The sequence below is a fragment of the Bos taurus genome, chromosome 12 (assembly GCF_002263795.3).
Source record: "Bos taurus isolate L1 Dominette 01449 registration number 42190680 breed Hereford chromosome 12, ARS-UCD2.0, whole genome shotgun sequence".
Taxonomy (NCBI): Eukaryota; Metazoa; Chordata; class Mammalia; order Artiodactyla; family Bovidae; genus Bos; species Bos taurus.
The window spans coordinates 16,046,908-16,067,053 of NC_037339.1; the positions used below are offsets into that span (position 1 = coordinate 16,046,908).

The window sequence follows — 20,146 nt, forward strand, 5'->3', positions numbered from 1 at the left end:
TGTTTATAGTTTTAAAAGAATGTGAACAACTTTATTCTGGGACTAGTACAACAATACAGCAAATAAAAGGAATGTAAAATATTACTGCTCATGTACTAAGCATCCGAGAAGTTTCTTGGGGGCTTGAAGTGGAAAGGGCACATAAGCACTGGTATCAGAACTGGACAGTTCATGGAGGCAGAATTTCCAGGAGCATTCTCAGGGGAGGCCATTACTGTTGTTACCCTGGGCTATAATTCACCACAGAATAAGACGTAGGACAGGTATGGACAGGCAGGACAGATTTTCACGCATCAGCTATTTATTGTGTCCTTGCTAGCGGCTCGAAGATAAAGAAATAAAAACCTATGGTGCCTAACAAAGGAGTACAATATAATGGGGAGAGAACCATGGAAAAATAATTTACAATATGGTGCAGAGATGCTATTAAAGATGTATAAACAAGGTGCTTTGGCAATTTTAAAGAGCACCTTTAGCAGAGACGGTTTCACAGAGGAAATAATGCATAAACTGGGACTTGCTGTTTGAGTAAGAAAAGATAGAAGGGAAAAGGTCTGTCAGGCAATGAGAAGAGCCGACTCAGAGAAGGCTTGAGGAGGGAGACCATCCAGAGAACACAGAGGTGAGTCAGTTTGTACAGCAGGCTGGGGGTGAAGGATGGACAACGGAGGGCCACACAGCGGAGGCTGGCTCTGACTGGGTAAAAGGGTGTACGTGGCCTTCTCAGAGTCCCTCATTCTAGGAGCTGGGAGTCAGTTTTAATAAGGGACCTGAGCATCCTCAGATTTTACTACCTGTGGCAGGCTCTGGAACCCACTCCTGCAGAATCTGAGAGACTGAAGGATGACTATAATTTTATCTCATTTAGGCTTATTAGAACCAAGTCTACCTTAAAAGTACTAACAAGGGGAACAAGTTTTTTAAGTATCATAGGCCTTTTCCTTATAAAATCTATTTTCCCTAAAACAATGGAGTCAATAATCTTATCAGATGACCCTTCAAAAGGGAAGTGCTGGTCTCCTATGAGATCTGAGAAGAAATGGGGCAGTGAAAGAGACGGAAAGGAGTGACACTCACCTTCCACACTCTCAGTCCTCTCAGCTCTACTTGTATCTTCAAATCCCTGCACAGATCCCAGATCTTTATCCAGCCTTTCTTTATCCAAAGCTCCAGAGTCTCGGGAACTGCCTTCTAGGTCTCTGTCATGCTCACTCTCCAGTTTGACTTCACTGCGTTTCACAGACTCTACTTGAGAACCCTCAAACGTTCTGTCCCTGTCCCTTTCCCGGTCCCTTTCCAGGGCATCGGAGAGTAGTCTCTCCCTCTCCCTGTCCAAGTCTCTCCTTTTGTCCCGTTCCCTCTCCCGTTCCCGCAGTCGATCCCGGTCCCTATTCCGGGGCCAATCTTTATCGGCATCCCGCTCCCAGTCTCTCTGCCGGACGTCCCTCCTTTCTCGCTCCCGCTCTCTCTCGTGCTCATAACGGTCGCGCTCTTGAAGCCTCTCTCTGCTGTCAAACGACCCCGATCTTGAATGGACCTGTCGATCTGACTCAGGAGAACTTCTTCTGGAACTATGGCTTCTTGAATCCTGGCGATCTAAAATCAATGAAGCATATACAAAGACTTAACACATGATAAAACAGAAATAAAACGCTTTAATACAAGGTCTTTTAAAACTTACAATTTCTCTTTTTCTGTACTTATTTTAAATTATCTAAAGAACTCATCTTAAGGAAAAAATCCATCTCAAAGAAAGACATCCACCACTCTTCAGTAGTGTCAAATATGCAAAAGGCATGTTTGTTTCCTTGTTTATTTCCACTATAACCACAAAAGATCTTTAAAGAAATAAGTATGTAAAAATAAGTAAGCATTAACAGAACTGATCATTTCATTATGTACTTCCTCCTCTCCCCCTACCTTATTTACGCAGTCAACAGAGAAAAAGCATTGGTTGCAAGAAGCAGAACCAGAAGGTTAAAATTTTTAGGCATCAATAGAGAGACCCTTAACATGTAAGTGCTTTCCACCAAGATATACTACTAATATGCTGGTGTTAAACTGAGTGACATCACTGAATGTACCTCTACTCTATTGGTATTAATGTGATAATAGGTAACATCATGGTGGGATGGCTAAGCTTTTTAAGCTCCTTGAAAAATTTAAGGCAGTGTATAAACAACTTAGCATTTACTTTAAAATTATAATTCGAACAAAACATAAAAATGTACAAAATATACTCACATAAGAAACACTGGTTAGGTTATAATTTGTTTTTATTACCTGAGGAAGTACTTCGACTAGGTTCTCCACGCTTTAGCTGATCAATTCTGGATTTTCTCTCTCCTGTGATTTCCAGACTTTTAGTTTTTTCTCTGTCTCTTGAGCCGCTATGCAGCACTCTCTTTCGACCGTTCTGGTCATCCCCACTTCGATGAGCAGAGTCGTTGGATGGGGAGCGGAGACGGCCAGACGTGTGACTGCGATTGCTCCGGTTGCTGCCGAGGCTGCTGCTCCGCTTCTGATCCACTGGCTTGCGATGTGGTGCGTCTTCTATAGTAACATGAGGCGCCTCTACCTTTTCCGCCCGTGTTCTGTGGCACTTCCTATGGGAGTCTTCACTGGTAAAAGATGTATTGGTGGTGGGGAGGGCGGAGGTGGAAATGGTGGTGGTCGATGTGCTGAAGGCTGTGGCAGGGGTGGCCGCGGTAGCAGCCAAAGGAGGCGGTGGAGGAGGGAGAGAAGACGGCGAAGGGGTCCTTCCAGGGGTGGTGGCAGTGGCGGCGTGCTCTGGCTCCGTCAGGTCCGTGCGGTCAGGCACGTCCTCATCAGACCAGTCACTGAACGCTGTATCCTCTTTCTTCTGAGGGTCCTCCAGAGCGCCATCCTTATCACTGGGCATGTCAGCCGGCTCCTCTTTGGCTGTGATAGGCGGAGTCCTCGGGCCTCTTTTCTTCTTACTCTGCTGCACCGTTTCTTCATCAGAGATGTCAGAATCACCTCTGGACCGCTTACGCTTCTTTTCAACACTTTTCTTCTTCTGTCCTTTTTTTGGTGAAAATACTTGACCATCTTCAGATGCTATCTCTGTGTTACCCCTCCCCATTCCAACATCATCATCTTTCTTTCTCTTAATAGGTTTCTTTTGAATCTTTGCTTTTCTCTTGCTCTCCTCATAAGCTCCATCAGAGGTGTCTCGATCTTCGGATGGGTGGTGTCCTGCCAGGTCTTGTGAACGAGTTCTGGAGCTCTCTGTGATTTCTGTTTGTTCTCTCTGCTTATCTACAGAAGAAACTTTCTCTTTGAAATCCTGCTCTTCATAGCGCCTTGAACTTTCTTTTCTTTCTGGTTTACGATCGTCTTCTCTCCATCTACCCTGCCTGTCTTCTGTAAGGTGTGATGGACTAAGAGAACGTGATTCTTGAGGTCGAACAACCTGGCTCAAGAGTCTATGTTTTTCATCTAGACCAAAAGATAAAAGTCATCAGACTTTCATCATGTTAACAATACTGCATGTTACCTATAAATAACAAACCAGAGTCTCCCTTTTCATTTTAAGTGTAAAAATAACAATAATTTCAGTAAAAACCGAAGTACAGCTTTACTACAACTAGTGGGAAATGACAAGTGCCACTGTGGTAAAATGACTATATATTTCGAACACATACTTTTTTTAGTTGCAATGTGATATATTCAGAAGCAGCAGAGCAAGTAAAAATTTTAAATCTTAATTCATCATTTCCTATTGATGTAAAAGAATTGTCTCATGGTTACAAATGAGTCTGACTCTAGAAACAGGGAACACAGATTCTGCTTACTTTTATCATCTCCACTGTTGTAGGCATCACTGTCAGGAGAATGCTCTCGCCGGCGCTTAGGTGACTGCCGAGGGCTAGGACTCCCTTCATTTCTATAGCGCTTCCTAAATCAGACAAACATAATTTGTAAGATTCCAGGGGATGAAAAAGATTTCCTTGTTTTTTACTATTATTTTTTACTATAACTATAAGATATAACTGCAGGATAACAATACTATCAGAGCTATCTGTATCATACAAAGGGCATTTATTTAGTATCTTTAACAAAATTCTTCATTTGTTGAGACTTAATGATTGTGGACTTAAAATACATGGTGCCATCTCTGCTTTTTTTTTTACCATACATGTAGAATCGCTCACTGAAATTCGCCCAGTTTAATTACTGTAAAGTGGTGACACAGCAGAGGATTCAACTCTACTAAAACTTATTCATCAGTTTTACTGTTTTATGATATAGAAATACCTTTCGTTGGAAAGACAAATGAGAAAACCTAGTATTGGCTTTGTGGTCAAATAAGACTTGAGTTCAACTTTTAGTCATGTTACTTATTATGCAATTTTAGGTAAATTCCTTGAAGTCATTCTTAGCTTTTTCATCTGAATATAGGTGAAAAATGGGGGTCCATCTCATAAAACTGCAGTGAGGAATACATTTGTTATGTCATAAGCCCAGTGCCTGTCATGTTGTGGGCACACTAGGAAAAACTGGTTCTAACTCACCTCTTAGAACTAAATCATCTACTTAATGACAAATTAATAAAATAATTCATATGTTCACTATTTCTTACTCTTTAAACTTTAGATGACTAGTGTTCTCTGTATCTCTGGATACTTGCGTTATTCTAGTGTTTTCCTATATTTTCACTGAATTTTGACCACTTTTTTTTTTTTTTAAACAAACACTGTTTATAAATACTATGACCAGAAGTTGAGTAACACTGTAGCACATGTACCTTCTTGATGGCTCATTTATACAGATGAGCAACCAGGTAGAAAATGAGGCCCCAGATGTAGTATGACGCCTGCAGGCCCAAGCTTGTAACAATTCCTTATCTAAAGCTCCTGCCATCATCAGGTAGTCTATTTCCCCATCCTCTGAATCTGGGCTAACCCAGTGACTTACTATATATGACAAGAGGATGTGGTGAAAATGACACCGTGTAAGTCTGGAGATTTAGGATTCAAGAGGCCTTTCAGCTTCTGCTTTTGCCTTCTTGGTATGTATCTATTATCATATGCAAAAACAGAGTTTAGAGTATTAGAGGAAAAGAGGTCAAGATGCCCTAAGCAACAACCAGCACCAACCAGCACATCGCCAGACATGTGAGGAAGGCCATTTGGGGTCATTCAGACCTAGCTGACCTGCTAGATTGACTGTAGAAACAGAGTGATCCTACATGAGACCAGCAGAAGAGCCACTCTGCTGAGCTGAGTCAAACTGCCAACCCACAGAATCATGACCAAATAAATGGTGGTGGTTTTAAACTTCCACCATGACAATATACTGAGATAACAAGAGATAAAAACATCAAGATATTTATCTCATATACCAAGTTACTTTATTGAGCAGCTGACTACTAAATTTCTGGGGCTCTTGTCAATGCTTGGAATATTTAACCACAACAAGCTCCAAGAAATTCTGGCTACTGTACATTGAGATTAGAAGCATGAAAATATAATCAAAGCATAGGACTAAAAAACAAATAACAAATATTTCAGAATTTTAATCTTAGAAGACAGAGAGTTAAAGAGGCCAGAGTAAAGAGAAATAATACATATTTTGCTCTACATGTGTTAAAGGTAGTATCTGAATTTTATGTTTAATGTGAGATATTTTCTTTTAATGCAGAGTGAGGGAAGCCAGAGAGTGAACTATAGAAAACCACCGCTGCAGACTGAAGGGAAGGCAAGACCTAATGGAAGAAGCCTCCATTTCTGTGGTATGTTGTTTGTTTATAACCAAAATCCATAACAGCAATGATGAAAATGCCTAAAGCAGAGAGTGTATTCACCATGAGGCAAATGAGCTAGAAGTAGGGGCAAAGAAACTGAAGCTATATAAATGATTTTCAGTTTGTCTTAACAAATTTAACTGCGTCCTCTATTCTAGTTGGCATTAAAAGAAAAAAAAAGGCCTTTAATTTGGATGTTTGGTTTTAGGTCTGTAAAACCTCAAAACTGACCAATCAGAGTCTGGGATTCTTGTGGCTATAGTGACTGGCTTAGCTCTCTTGTTTACTCCTCAAATGAAGGCTTTAACTGAGCTGACAGGTATAACCCTGGGGTCATCCTAGCCGTCATTTGGGGAAAAGCTTTCTAAGTCTAAAACTAACACATAAGAAAATAGTGCAGAAATACCATTCCTGATGCTTTGAGAATCTGAGTATGATCACATCAGAACAAATAAAAACGCTGGACTTCCCACATATCTGAGCAATAAGTTTTTTGGTATTAAAAAAAAAAAAAAAAAAAAAGAGTAAGAGAGAAAAGGAAAGGGAAATGTCCTCGGTATATAATAACAACACATCTAGGTCTCCAAATAGGAAAAGGAGTACATCAAGGCTGTATATTGTCACCCTGCTTATTTAACTTCTATGCAGAGTACATCATGAGAAACACTGGGCTGAAAGAAGCACAAGCTGGAATCAAGATTGCTGGGAGAAATATCAATAACCTCAGATATGCAGAAGACACCACCCTTATGGCAGGAAGTGAAGAGGAACTAAAAAGCCTCTTGATGAAAGTGAAAGAGGAGAGGGAAAAAGTTGGCTTAAAGCTCAACATTCAGAAAACTAAGATCATGGCTTCTGGTCCCATCACTTCATGGGAAATAGATGGGGAAATAGTGGAAACAGTGTCAGACTTTATTTTTTTGGGCTCCAAAATCACTGCAGATGGTGACTGCAACCATGAAATTAAAAGATGCTTACTCCCTAGGACAGTTATGACCAACCTAGATAGCATATTCAAATGCAGAGACATTACTTTGCCAACAAAGGTTCGTCTAGTCAAGGCTATGGTTTTTCCAGTAGTCATGTATGGATGTGAGAGTTGGACTGTGAAGAAAGCTGAGCACCGAAGAATTGATGCTTTGAATTGTGGTGTTGGAGAAGACTCTTGAGAGTCCCTTGGACTGCAAGGAGATCCAACCAGTCCATTCTGAAGGAGATCAGCCTTGGGTGTTCACTGGAAGGACTGATGCTAAAGCTGAAACTCCAGTACTTTGGCCACCTCATGCAAAGAGTTGACTCATTGGAAAAGACTCTGATGCTGGGAGGGATTGGGGGCAGGAGGAGAAGGAGACGACAGAGGATGAGATGGCTGGATGGCATCACCGACTCGATGGACATGGGTTTGGGTGAACTCCGGGAGTTGGTGATGGACAGGGAGGCCTGGTGTGCTGCAGTTCATGGGGTTGCAAAGAGTTGGACACGACTGAGCGACTGAACTGAACTGAACCTTTGCAATGCCATGGACTGTAGTCCGCCAGGCTCCTCTGTCCATGGGATTTCTCAGGCAAGAATACTGGAGTGGGTTGCCATTTCCTTCTCCAGGGGATCTTCCCAACCCAGGGATCTAACTCACGTTTCTTGCTTGGCAGGCAGGTTCTTTACCACTCTTCCACCTGGGAAGCCCATACTAAACAAAACAACTATAACTCCACAGTCCAGAGAGGACCTCTCTCTCTCTTCTTTGGTGGTTCCAGAAGTTCCTCAGTTCTAAGACATTATGAATGCTTCTGTAGCCTGCCAGCGGTGATTCTAAACTTCTAAGTACACCAAACTCATAAAGGACTATCAGGAACGGGACAAGCATTATGTCCTGGTGACAAGCCAACTTATTAACTTGTTATACAGTGGATATGAAGGGATGGGATACAAATCCACTGGTTCTACCACTGTTAGGTTGGATTCCTGTTAAAAACAAGTCTCCAGCAGTCAAACCAATGTGCCATCAAAAATGGCTGCAATCAAACAGTAAACAAAAATTATTAACTGTATCTGTTGGATACAGAAATAAAATAATGGGAAAACTGTTACTTTTTTCCGTCGACAATTCAAAAGATGTTGCATGCCAAATATAGAAAATAAAGCTGAGATACACGAAAATGCAGAGAGGAAAAAGAATGAACAGGGTATTAGGTGCCGCTGAGAAACTTAATGTAAGGAACTTTCTGAATTCCTCCACTAAAATGTAAAAGCCTGGCTCGCGGTCACTTACTTGGACTTTCTCTCCTCGTGGCCGTCTCTGGGGTTCCGGTCTTCTCGCAGATCTTCCCGCTTTTCCCTGCGGTCCTCGCGAGCTTTCTCCTTGTCTTCCCACTCCCTCTGGCGCTCGCGCTCGCGCTCCCTCTCCCTCGCTCTCTCCCGCTCGCGCTCGCGTTCGCGCTCCCTCTCCCGCTCCCGCTCCCGCTCCCTCTCTTCGCGCTCGCGCTCCCGCTCTTTCTCCCGCTCGCGCTCCCTCTCTCTCTCCCTCTCTCTGTCGTGCTCCCGGTCACGCTCTCGCTCCCGGTCTCTCTCCTTCTCTCTTTCTCTCTCGCGCTCGCGCTCCCGCGCCGCCCGCTCTCTTTCCAGTTCTCTCTCTTTCTCTCTCTCCCGGTCCCTCTCCCGCTCGCGCTCCCTCTCCCGCTCGCGCTCCCGTTCCCGGTCTCTCTCCCTAGCCCTTTCGTCTCTTCTATCATCCGTTCTGTCTACTCTTCGTTCCTCTCTTCGTTCATCACGCTCAAGCTCGTCATTCCTTCCCTGATGTCGAATTGGTGAGCTTGGTCTTTGATCTACAATGAAAATCAAGTTTCATCAGTGATTAATTTGACAGATTAAAGCTATTGTTAAGACAGTATGGCAAATCTTAAACTTTATCTGTGTATAGGGTCACACTGGCAACAAATATAAATCAGGTACTATATTTACTTTTAATCATCCAAATAATCACCACTAGATGTTTAAAAGTATTCTTTTCTTAAAGGTCAACTTTATTTGCCCTCTAACTACCGCGTTTTCTGCTCCCATCAACCCCGCTCCCACCTCCCGCTGATCCGCCTTTCATCTTTCTCTGCATGCTCCCTACCCTGCCTCCAGCCCACTGCTCCAACCCCATTTTCTGCCATCTCTACCCTTCACCTCTGATCTTCTCTGTCCCCCCAGCAGGGCCTGAGAACACTGGTGGCAAAGGATAGGGGCAGCAGGAGGTGTAGAACATAGGAGCTAAAGGAAAAAAAAAATTTCCCTCGTAAGTCACACCTCTAATTTCAGGCCGAAAATATATACACAAAGTGTAGCTACTATGTGAGGAAAATATAGAAGAACAAAACATCTGTCAGTAATTGTTGCTGTGATGTCAATTTATCATAAAATAGAATATAAGGGTACTGATGCTTAGCCATCTTGAAATAAATATAAAAAGTGTTTCATATTAGTGATCTATATTTATAAATACTAATAAACTGAAAACTTTAATCATATAATTACTCAGATGAAGAGCTGTTTTCTTAAAATGCTAAATGATGATAACCTCATCAAATTTATATATATATATATATTTTAATACACGAATCATATAAACACAGACTGAATGCATGCTGCCCAATATGCCCAATTGAGCAAAAAATTAGTCTGGGATCAAAAAATGTCTAAGAAAATGGCATGAACCTTTCCACAGAGATAGCCATGTTTGAAAAGCAGGTCACTGTGCCTGGATCTAGGCTACTATGATGTCTCTATTTTCACACTACAAAGTAATGTTTACTAGTTAGTCATAAAGGTCCAAAACAATATGGCCAACAGGGTTGGTACATGAAATCTCTAGCATCAACTTATTAATCAGAATAATTTTAGGATATCTGTAGGGAAGGGGCCAATATAGTAATATTGAATTTCCTTTCTTATCACAGGTAAAAGAAATCAGAATTATCCATGCTTATTCTTTATATATCAAGCTATGAAAGTTCACAGAATTTTAAAACTTAAAACTGAAAGAAAACTAAACTCTGTCCACCCCTCCTTTCCTCCTGTTCTTCTTAGAATTTATGGTCCAAAAGTTGATTTATCAAAGTCACAGAGATGGTAAATACATGAGGCTCTCAGGACTAGAAGTCAGTTCCCTTACACCCCGTCCCCCTCTTTTTTTTTTTTTTTTTTGCTGAAATCAATTTAAATTTAAAATGGTTCCATGTACTATACTCTAGTTCCTGGAAAGCTATATACTCATGTCTTTGTCTGAATTCCTGGTTTGGGGGTCATACTAATGTCACAAAGCTTACAAAACAACCTGAAACAAATTCAATACTGTAATTTATAGCAATTCATACTTGAAATTTCTGATTATAGCAATGTTAGGAAATAGACTGCTTTACTCAGGCAAGCTTTGTCTGACAAATGAAAACTTATCTTCCCAACCACGCTGACAAAGTTCCATACTTCAAAGAAAATGAAAAGGAACATCACTTAATACATCTCATCTTCTGTATCCTTCCCCAAAAATGTGTTTTTCAAAGGTACACCTCTCTTCATATACTTCCTTACTTTAATGAATGGCATGCCCACTCATGAAACCCATTCTGAGTTGTCCAAGTCCCACTGTATTCAAGTACCATAAATTTCACTCTCAAAATATTTCTTTTTTCCATTTCCTCTCTCAATTCCTACAATTCATATTATTAACTTAGACTTTGGTCAGTTCTTCTTGGATGCCCATGTTATCAGGGGTCTAATGTTGTCTTTGGTCTTTTCGTAGACTCTCTAATGTTTTTATTTTTATTGATGAAAACTAATTTTTTTCCCCAACTGCTTAAAAAAAAAAAAAAAGGCTGTTTAAAAGCACTTATTATAGGCAGTGAAAAAGGCAATTAAATCCAAAATTTTTAGCCTGACTTATTAGGCTATTTACAACATGGTCTATGGTCTCTCACCCATCCTTTTTCCTAGCTTCTTTCCTTTCCTTCCAATTGTAGCACACCTCTGCTCCAACCTCATGATTCTTTACTCTCCAAAGCATATTTTTTTTCCAGTCCTGTGTGTCTACACATGCTAGACTCTCTACCTGACAGTGTTTCTTTCATGGCTCCTTCTAGCCAACTCCTATTCATCCCTCAGGCCCTAATTCAGATGTCTCTTCTTCAGGATGCTTTTGTGGATTGCCTCAGAATTCTGTGTGCATCTGTCTTCTCACAGAACTTCACACAGTAGTAGTATTTATCATATCTGGTTGTCTACCCTAATCAGCCTGTGAAGAACATGAGAAGATTTAAATTCCTGAGCACAAGAACAAGGTCCTGAGCACATCTCTACCTCTGACCTCTACCCATCTCCCTTTGCTCACTGTACTCTAGTCACACTGATCATCTTCCAAATTCTAGGACACATGAAGTTATTTCCCATCTCAGAGAACTGGCACATATACTTTTCTCTCCATATAATGTTTCTACCCTCAATACCTACAATGCTAGCTTCTTTCCTTGCATTTATGCCTCTAAATATATGTCATCTCAAAATTTTTCATAAGCACACTATTTAAGGAAAGTAGGTCCCACTCATCCTTTATTTCTATCTGGATCTCTTGTGTGTTTCCTTCATAGCATCCACCAATCATTTCTTTCTTCAGGAGGCATACTGTCCCTTTTATAAAGTTCTACAAGTGCAAGAACTGTTGTACTCCAAAAACCCAGCAAAGTGTGGTTGTACTCCTTAATCATCTGTAGAATATATAATCAAAAGTATATTTCAATTGTACAAGTGATATTTACTGAGGTAGTTATAGTAAAGTAAAATAGAAACAACAGGACATGTAGTCAGAAAACCTATAGTTTGAATTTTAGCTTTAGAACTTTATTCTCTGACAATGAAAAGAATCATTACCCTTCTCTTGGCCCAAGTCTCCTAAATTATAAACACAGATTTCCTTATTATACCTACGCTCACAAATATTGAAAGATAAAAGGATTTAAAACATACATTTTCTGACTTAATACTGTAAAAAAATATTAAGCCAGAGAGTATATAAAGAGCAACTTTCAAAGTTCTTGGTAACTCAATACATATGTGGTTGAACTAAATAAGGCTGAAACCAAATGTTATACTGAATTTAGGCATGAGATGAGAAAAATCTGAGAGGGACATCAAACTAGAAAAAAAAGAAAAATAAATAAGATATTAAAAAAGCATTACCAGAACACAGTGTTAGATTAAAGAAAATAAAGACTGGTGAATCAGTGTTTGGGAAGAAATCATTTCAGGCATTAACACAGATCGTATCAACTCCAGCCTCATCTGTAACTAAGGAAATCATACACATCTTTCAACCCAAACGTATTAGGCTTGCTATAACAAACTCAACTCAGCAGCGCGCATCTATGTCTCTGATCTCATCTATGCTCTCAAAAGTACAAGGTTTCTTACTGTCTTTGCTCTCCTCTTATTCCTACCCATATCAAGATGAATGTTGCCTCATATATAATGCAGCCCACTCTGAAGCATCAACACTCAGTCCCCTACTCCAAGTTATATATGATGTTAACTTCAGCATTATAGCAAACCTTACTTTAGTAACTAGGCAAAGTTAGTAAGACCTTCATAAGGTCACAAATGCTCAAAGGCCTAACACATACTGACAATAAAAGCTTGTTTAAGAAAGTACTTATAACCCTTCTAAACCGCTTTCTAGTATCTTGCTTCAATACTGATTTAAGAGGTCTTCTAGTAGAATAACAGAAAATGTTTTAGCTTAGCTTAACATATACAAGAATATAAAGTTAGCTAAACTAAGTATTACATATTCTCAGGAAGAAACACGAATAAACTATTTCTCCAGGCAGCCCCTAACCCTATCATCACTGCCTTTGTCTTGTCCCTCCCTGGCGGTCCTTACAAGTCTGTGTATCACAGCTAGTGAGTGAGTGAGTGCTCAGGACACTCAGATGAGACGCTATCTCCTGAATCAGAAATACCTGAAATGGCACCCAAGCACCTATGTTCTTTAAAACACTGTGAGCTGTTTGGTTAAGGTAAGAGGCATACAGCAAGGCACCTCAACTCTTGCAGTATACAAGTACCTACTAATTCAGTACCTGCTCTGTTACCAAGTGAGTACTGGTAGCCAGTTATTTAGATAATCTCTACTAAACTAAGTAAAAAAAGATTATATGAATAAATAGTTTAAAATGTGCCAACGAACAAAAGACTTAAAAGATATTTTATGTTAAAAAGTAAACTGATAATGGTTGGAAAAAACTACAATTCTCCCAATCACTGTTGGTGACTATTTAATAGTATCTCAGTTAACAAACCTCTCTCTCTGTTGTCGCGACGGTCTCTCTCCCCGTGTCTTCTCTCAAATGAAGAATCTCTTGCTTGCTCTCTGTTGTCTCTCTCAGGGTATCTGTCTCTTTCAGGATAGCTGCTTCGCGTCTCCCAGCTGTCATGATAGTTGCTACTACTACTGTGACTATCAATCTGAGAACCTCTTGTGCCTCGACTTCCTAAACAAAGAATATTCACACAAATATTTAACACGTACACTTCATTCAACAAGTTGTAAGTCACAATCCTTCTTCCCCCAAAACATATAAATATGTGTGGGTTGTTGTTGTTGGGTTCTTTTTGGTGAGTTTTTATATTTGAAAGTGTGATAACGTTGAAAACGATATTATATGCTGGATTAGAATACTCAAAATGTCTAATGACTGACTTGAGTAAGCTTAAGTCCTCGTTTTCCCTTCCTATAAAAGAAAGGGACACATAATGAAATCATAAAGCAAACAGACTCATTTCAATTAAGCCAAAAACAATGAAACAAAAAATAAAAACTATTAATGCATATCTAAATTACAGAAATACCATAAAAACATTTAAAATATGAATTATGGATATATCACATTGACTATACTTTATAGTGAAAACATTCTAATATAGAACCAAGGTACTTTGTTGACAGTAGGTGATACCTGAAAATTTTCATTAAAAAAATTGGGAAATGAATGTTCACAGTTGCTTTGTTATAGCCCCAACCGTAAAGTACCCAAATGTCTTTCAAATGGTGAAAGGCTAAACAAACTGTGGTACATCCAGATCATAGAATATTATAAGTTACAAACTACTGATACATGCAATTACTTGGAAACTTAAGGAAATTCTGCTAGTGAAAAAGCCAATCTCAATGGGATACACACAGCAGGATTCAGTTTATGTAATACTTGTGAAATAATAATTACAAGATGATAGACATATTAGTGGTGGCCAGGGGTCAAGGACAGGGGAGGGGGTCTGAATGTGCCAACAAAGGGATAACAAAGGGAGTCCCATGATGATACAGTTGAGGATCCTGATTGTGGTGATGGTAATGCAAGACTACAGAGTCACTATGGAACATATTGAATAGTATGGAAGTTCATAAAAAAATTTCAGAACTACTATCTGATCCACCAGTTCCACTTCCGGGTACAGAGCCAGAGAAACTGAAATTAGGATCTGAAAGAGGTATCTGTATTCCCATATCTGTATTCCCAGGTTCACTGCAACATTATTCACAACAGCCAAGACAGAAACCACCTATATGCCCAATGACAGATGAATGGGGAAAAAATGTCGTATATACATAGAATACTTTGGCCACCTGATGCGAAGAGCCGACTCATTGGAAAAGACCTTGATGCTGCGAAAGACTGAAGGCAGGAGGAGAAGGGGATGACAGGAAAAGATGGCTGGATGGCACCACTGACTCAATGGACATGAGTTTGAGCAAACTCCAAGAGACGGTGAAACCTGGCGCATTGCAGTTCATGGGGTCGCAAAGAGTCAGATGTGACTCAGTGACTGAACAACAACAGATATATATATATAATGGATTTCTCTTTGTTGTTTTTAGTCACAAAGTGGTGTCTGACTCTTTTGCAACTCCATGGAATAGAGCCTAGCAGGCTCCTCTGTCCATGGGATTTCCCAGGCAAGAATATGGAGTGGGTTGCCATTTCCTTCTCCGAGTGATCTTCCCGACCCAGGGATGGAAACTGCGTTTTCTGCATTGGCAGGTGGATTCTTTACCCCTGAGTCACCTGGGAAGCCCTATAAAGGATTATTCACCCTTTAAAAAGAACACAGTCCTGCCATTTGCAACAACATGGAAGACATTTTGCTAAGTGAGATAAGTCAGACACAGAAGGACAAATGCTACATGATACCACTTACATGTGGAAACTAAAATAGTCACACTCATTGAATCAGAGAGTAGAATGGTTTTACCAAGGGGCTGGTCAGAGGGGGAACATGGAGGACTAGTCAAGGGGTACAAAATTTCAGTTGTATAAGATGAGTAAGTCACAGAGACCTACTGTACAGCATGGTGTCTACAGTCGATAATACTGTACTGGAAACTCAAAAATCTGGTAAGAGGACAGATCTTATATCAATAACATTCTCATCACACACACACACAAATAACAATAGAGAGGAAACTTTCACATGTTAATGGCACAGATTTCGGTGGTGGTTTCAAGGGTATACACTTATCTCCAAGCTTATTAAGCTGTATATATTAACTGTGTATAGATTTCTGTATGTCAATCATACCTCAGTAAAGTGATTTTAAAAAAATTGCATAGAGCTACACACACATCTTACAGGTAACAGGTTTTGAGCACTGAAAGAATTATAGTATAATTCTAAATGCTTTAATTGTGATGTTTTAATAATCAAAATATCTATAAAGACTATTTTAATAATTAAAGACTAGAGAAAGAAATTTAAAAAAGACTACAAATGAGCTACATATAACATCAAGGAATGAAAAGGTAAATGTCAGATAGATGCTAAGAGAAAACTGGTTAAAAAAAAAGTCACGTCTGAGGATACAACTCAGAAAATGAAAGAGAGAAACAGAGATGGAAAACCTGAAAGTTAAGAATCAAGGAGAACACAATGGGAAGACCGAACAAATGTCTGAAAGTGAAAGTAAAGTCACTCAGTTGTGTCTGACTCTTTGCAACCCCATGTCCATGAGAAGTATTCTCCAGGCAAGAATACTGGAGTGGGTTGCCATTTCCTTTTTCAGAGGATCTTCCTGACATAGGGATCAAACCCAGGTCTCCCACACTGCAGGCAGACTCTTTACTCTCTGAGCCATGAGGGGCTCAAACATATATCTAACTATATGCTAAGACAGAAAGATTGAAAGGATAGAATAAGCTATATCATACAAATACTAACCAAAAGAAATCTGTGAGTGGGATAATCTTTTTTAGACAAAAAGATAACATTTAGGATGAACAGGATCATTCTGTAACAATAAAAGGAATAATTTGCCTTACATGTGCCTATGAGCAAAGCCTCAAAATATTCAAAGCAAAAATTGATCAAATCATACAAAAATCAACAAATTCAAAGTAATAATGGAAGATTCGGCTCACATCTCTGTAATGATAGAAAAAGCAGACTAGAAAGAAAATGAAATGCAGTTTTGAAAGCATGATTAACACACCTAACTTCAGAGACACACTTTACATACTTTGCAACCATTAAAAGCACATGCAGAATACATGAAAACTGACTGACAAGCCACAAAATGAGTCCTAACAACAACAAAAAAATGCCAAAAAACTGAGTTCAAATAGTCTCCCCCAATAACAATTAAAATTGAGGGTAGGGGATTTATTTTAAAAAGCATGACTGGAAATTTAAAATCCTATTTCTACACAACTCATGAGTCAAAGAAAAAAACCATACCAAACTTCAGAAAGTGTTTAGAACATATAAATATAATCAGACTGTCAAAGAACAGATAAATGCTCATTTATACACAAACTGTTCTCTTTTAGAAAAGAGAAAAAACAGAAGCAACACTTTCCAACACATTTTGATCTCCAAACCAAACAAAGACAATATTAAAAACTAAAACCTATGCAATGGTATGCTGGCTCCAAAGAGCCACCAGTGTGCTTCTCTTCTCATCTTCACACTGAGTGGCCTTGTTAGCAGCTCAAAATCTGCTATGGTAGGAGTAATTTATACTATGGAAACTGGCATTAGCTACAAGCCAGGGCTTTCTTTCTGAAGAGTAAGTTGCTAAATATTTACACTCATACAGTGATTATATACCAACCTCAATTATAGAAAAAGATTTTTTTATTTCAAAATTAAATTTTAACAAACCTATTTTCGAACTTTTAAATGAAATGAAATATAAATTTATTTTAGAAATGCAAGAATAGTTCTGACAGTGAAAGTGTTAGTCGCTCAATTGTATCCGACTCTTCGCAATCCCATGGACTGCAGTCCACCAGGCTCCTCCGTCCATGGGATTCTCCAGGCAAGAATACTGGAGCGGGTTGCCACTTCCTACTCCAGGGGATCTTCCCGACCCGGGGATTAAACCCTCATCTCCTGCATTTGCGGGCTGATTCTTTACCACTGAGCCACCAAAGAAGCCCTGCTGCTGTAGCTTCAAGCTATTAGCTCTTCTTTGAACCTCAGTTAAAGGTGGTCTCCTGCATTGCAGGTGGTTTCTATACCATCTGAGCCACCAGGAAAACCTATTTAGAAGAACAGTTGTAAATTAAAAAAAAAAATTAACATAAGTAACAAGGTAAAAGAGAATGACTATATGATCTTCTCAAGATACAAAAAAACAGGCATGACAGAAGCTGCCGGCTAAGTTAGGAAAATAGGAGATTCCCTTTGCTGGTAGCTTAGCTGTAAGAAACCTCCTGACAATGCAGGAGCCGCAGGAGACACGGGTTCCATCCCTGGGTCGGGAAGATCCCCTGGAGGAGGGCATGGCAATCCACTCCAGGATTCTTGCCTGGAGAATTCCATGGACAGAGGAATCTGGCTGGCTATAACCCCTGAGACTGCAAGGAGTCGGACACAACTGAAGCGACTTGGCACACATGCACGCACCCTAAACACAATAAAAAGCATCTGCAAGTGGAAAAGAACTCCCCTGCCAAGGGAGAAGACTAGGGTTTGATTCCTGGGTTGGGAAGATTCCCTGGATAAGGAAATGGCAACCCACTTCAGTATACTTATCTGGGAAAAGGAAACCCCACTAACAGAGGAGCCTGGTGGGCTACAGTCCACGGAATTGCAAAGAGTTGGACACAACTTAGCAACTAAACAAACAACAAAAATCTACAAACACCATGCTTAATGGTGAAATGTCAGCAATAATTCCTTAAAATATGAAACAAAGCAAAGAAGCCCATTATACCACTTGTAGTCAACAGTGCGTTGAAACAGCTGCTCAGCAGGTTACTGACAACAAATAAATATTACTCAGAAAGAAGAGCCAAATATGTCTATTCCCAGATGTAAATGTTTAAGAGAATCTAATTATATCTCCCAAGAAAATACAGCAACATCATAATGTAAGATGAATATAAAAAATTTAATTAACATTCCATACACCAGCAATAAGCATCAGAAAATGTTTTAAAATATATCATTTGGTGTGCCTGTATGCATTTACTTAAGCACTATTAAAAACCAAAAAAAAAACAGTCACTTCAGTGAAGTTCAACTCTTTGCAATCCTAAGGACCATAGCCCGCCAGGCTCCTCTGTCCATGAGACTCTACAGACAGAATACTGGAGTGGTTTGCCATGCCCCTCTCCAGGGGATTTTCTCAACCCAGGGATCGAACCCGTGTCTCTCAAGTTTCCTAAACTGGAGGTGAGTTCTTTACCACTAACGCCTCCTGGGAAGCTCGAACATAAAGGATTCAATAACTTACGGCATACCCTACAATATACACTATGCACCAAAAGGAGGATGTGGCTGTTTACCAAGCTGACTTATATGTAACTATCTCTAAGATATTTTAAAGGGAAAACAGCAGTGTACAGAATATATAGTTGTTTTTTTTTTTTTAATAAAAAATTCTTAAAAATTATATTTGTAAAACCAGAAGAGAAAGTGAATAAACATACATATTTGCTTGTATAGCATGTTCTTCAGCTGGTTACATACAAAATTGGCTAGGACCAGGTCAGGAACAGAGGGGAGGCTTTCACTATGTATCTTTTCATAGCTCTGAAATTCTGCACCATGTGAACGCATTATTAAAAAGAGAATCTTCTGGAAAAGAAAATGGCAACCCACTTCAGTACTCTTGCCTGGAAAATCCCATGGATGGAGGAGCCTGGTAGGTTACAGTCCATGGGGTCGCAAAGAGTCGGACATGACTGAGTGACTTCACTTTCACTTTTGACCAAAATAACTACATCCCTATGGAAGAGAGAGACAAGAGGCATCAAAGTGTTTGAGTTTCTCCTGCCCTGTACCTTCCTTTTCTAAAGCCAAAGCTATATCCAATAGAAAGAACGTATGGAATTTGAGAATTAATGGAATCTTGGTTTATTTCTCCTTCTGTTTACTCTATAATGCCCTGAGTAATGCCTTATTTGGGGCTTCCCTTGAGGCTCAGATAGTAAAGAATCTACCTGCAATGTGGGAGATGAGGGTTCAATCCCTGGGTTCGGAAGACCCCTGGAGAAGGGATGGCAACCCGATCCAGTATTCTTGCCTGGAGAATTCCAGGGACAGAAGAGCCTGGTGGGCTACAGTCCATGGGGTCACACACAGTCGGACACAACTAAGAGACTAACACACACACACACACACACACAAAGTAGTTTAAAAGTCAAGTGGGAGACTTGATTCGTTATTGGTATACTGGCTGGGGCTAAAATTAAGGTGATCTTGTTACAGTTAACATATAGGTTGAAGCCACAAGACTCATGACCTGGGTCACAGAAAATTATCATAATGCCTTATATATCATTTGTAAACTCTAAGGCAAAATGTTGTTAAGGACTTCAAACTTGTCACTGATTTGGCATCAATCAGGTATTAACTTTTTGTAAATTTCTAAATAAAAGCAAATCTACCCTGCGGGGCCTCCAGAACAGAAACCCAGAAGCATCTGCTTGGTATCCATCCACGTGCTGATACACATGTGATTTTAAATAGAGTTCTTTAAAAAAAAGAAAATGTTGAGGCTGCTGCTAATGAAAATATATACCATGGTGCTAAAATTCCACCTATAATCTATTCTTTTGTTTTTATTTCACTAGAGTTTGGGTTAGGATAATTTTGACATAAATGAAAGTCTATTGTTTAAACAGTCAGAATTTATAATACTCTGCTGTTTCTAGCTAATACCCTATAATTACCATTCAGTGTGAGTTTTTTGGTACATACATATCAATGCATAACAAAATTTTAAATTTTATAAAGCCAAATAAAATACATGTTTTAAAAAAAAGAGAATTTTTTTAAAAAATACCATTTACAATGGCAACAAAAATAGAAGTTACCCAGGAATAAAACATGCACAGGACCTTA

At 39.6% G+C, this 20,146-nt stretch overlaps 1 protein-coding gene across 10 annotated transcripts in view; it reads right to left on the reverse strand.

The window, feature by feature from the left end:
• The window catches only part of ZC3H13 (zinc finger CCCH-type containing 13), a 103,760-nt gene that overhangs the window by 13,266 nt on the left and 70,348 nt on the right, over positions 1-20,146 (reverse strand). For 8 of the 10 annotated variants that reach the window (XM_015473802.3, XM_015473804.3, XM_015473801.3 and 5 more), the window contains 6 exons: positions 13,099-13,290; positions 8,939-9,022; positions 8,040-8,592; positions 3,819-3,922; positions 2,284-3,462; positions 1,078-1,596 (listed from right to left, as the gene is read on the reverse strand). In XM_015473802.3, coding sequence (XP_015329288.1) covers positions 1,078-1,596; positions 2,284-3,462; positions 3,819-3,922; positions 8,040-8,592; positions 8,939-9,022; positions 13,099-13,290 — 2,631 coding nt within the window. The remainder of the gene's footprint in view (positions 1-1,077; positions 1,597-2,283; positions 3,463-3,818; positions 3,923-8,039; positions 8,593-8,938; positions 9,023-13,098; positions 13,291-20,146) is intronic. The other 2 variants (XM_005213706.5, XM_002691780.6) reach the window with 1 other exon arrangement.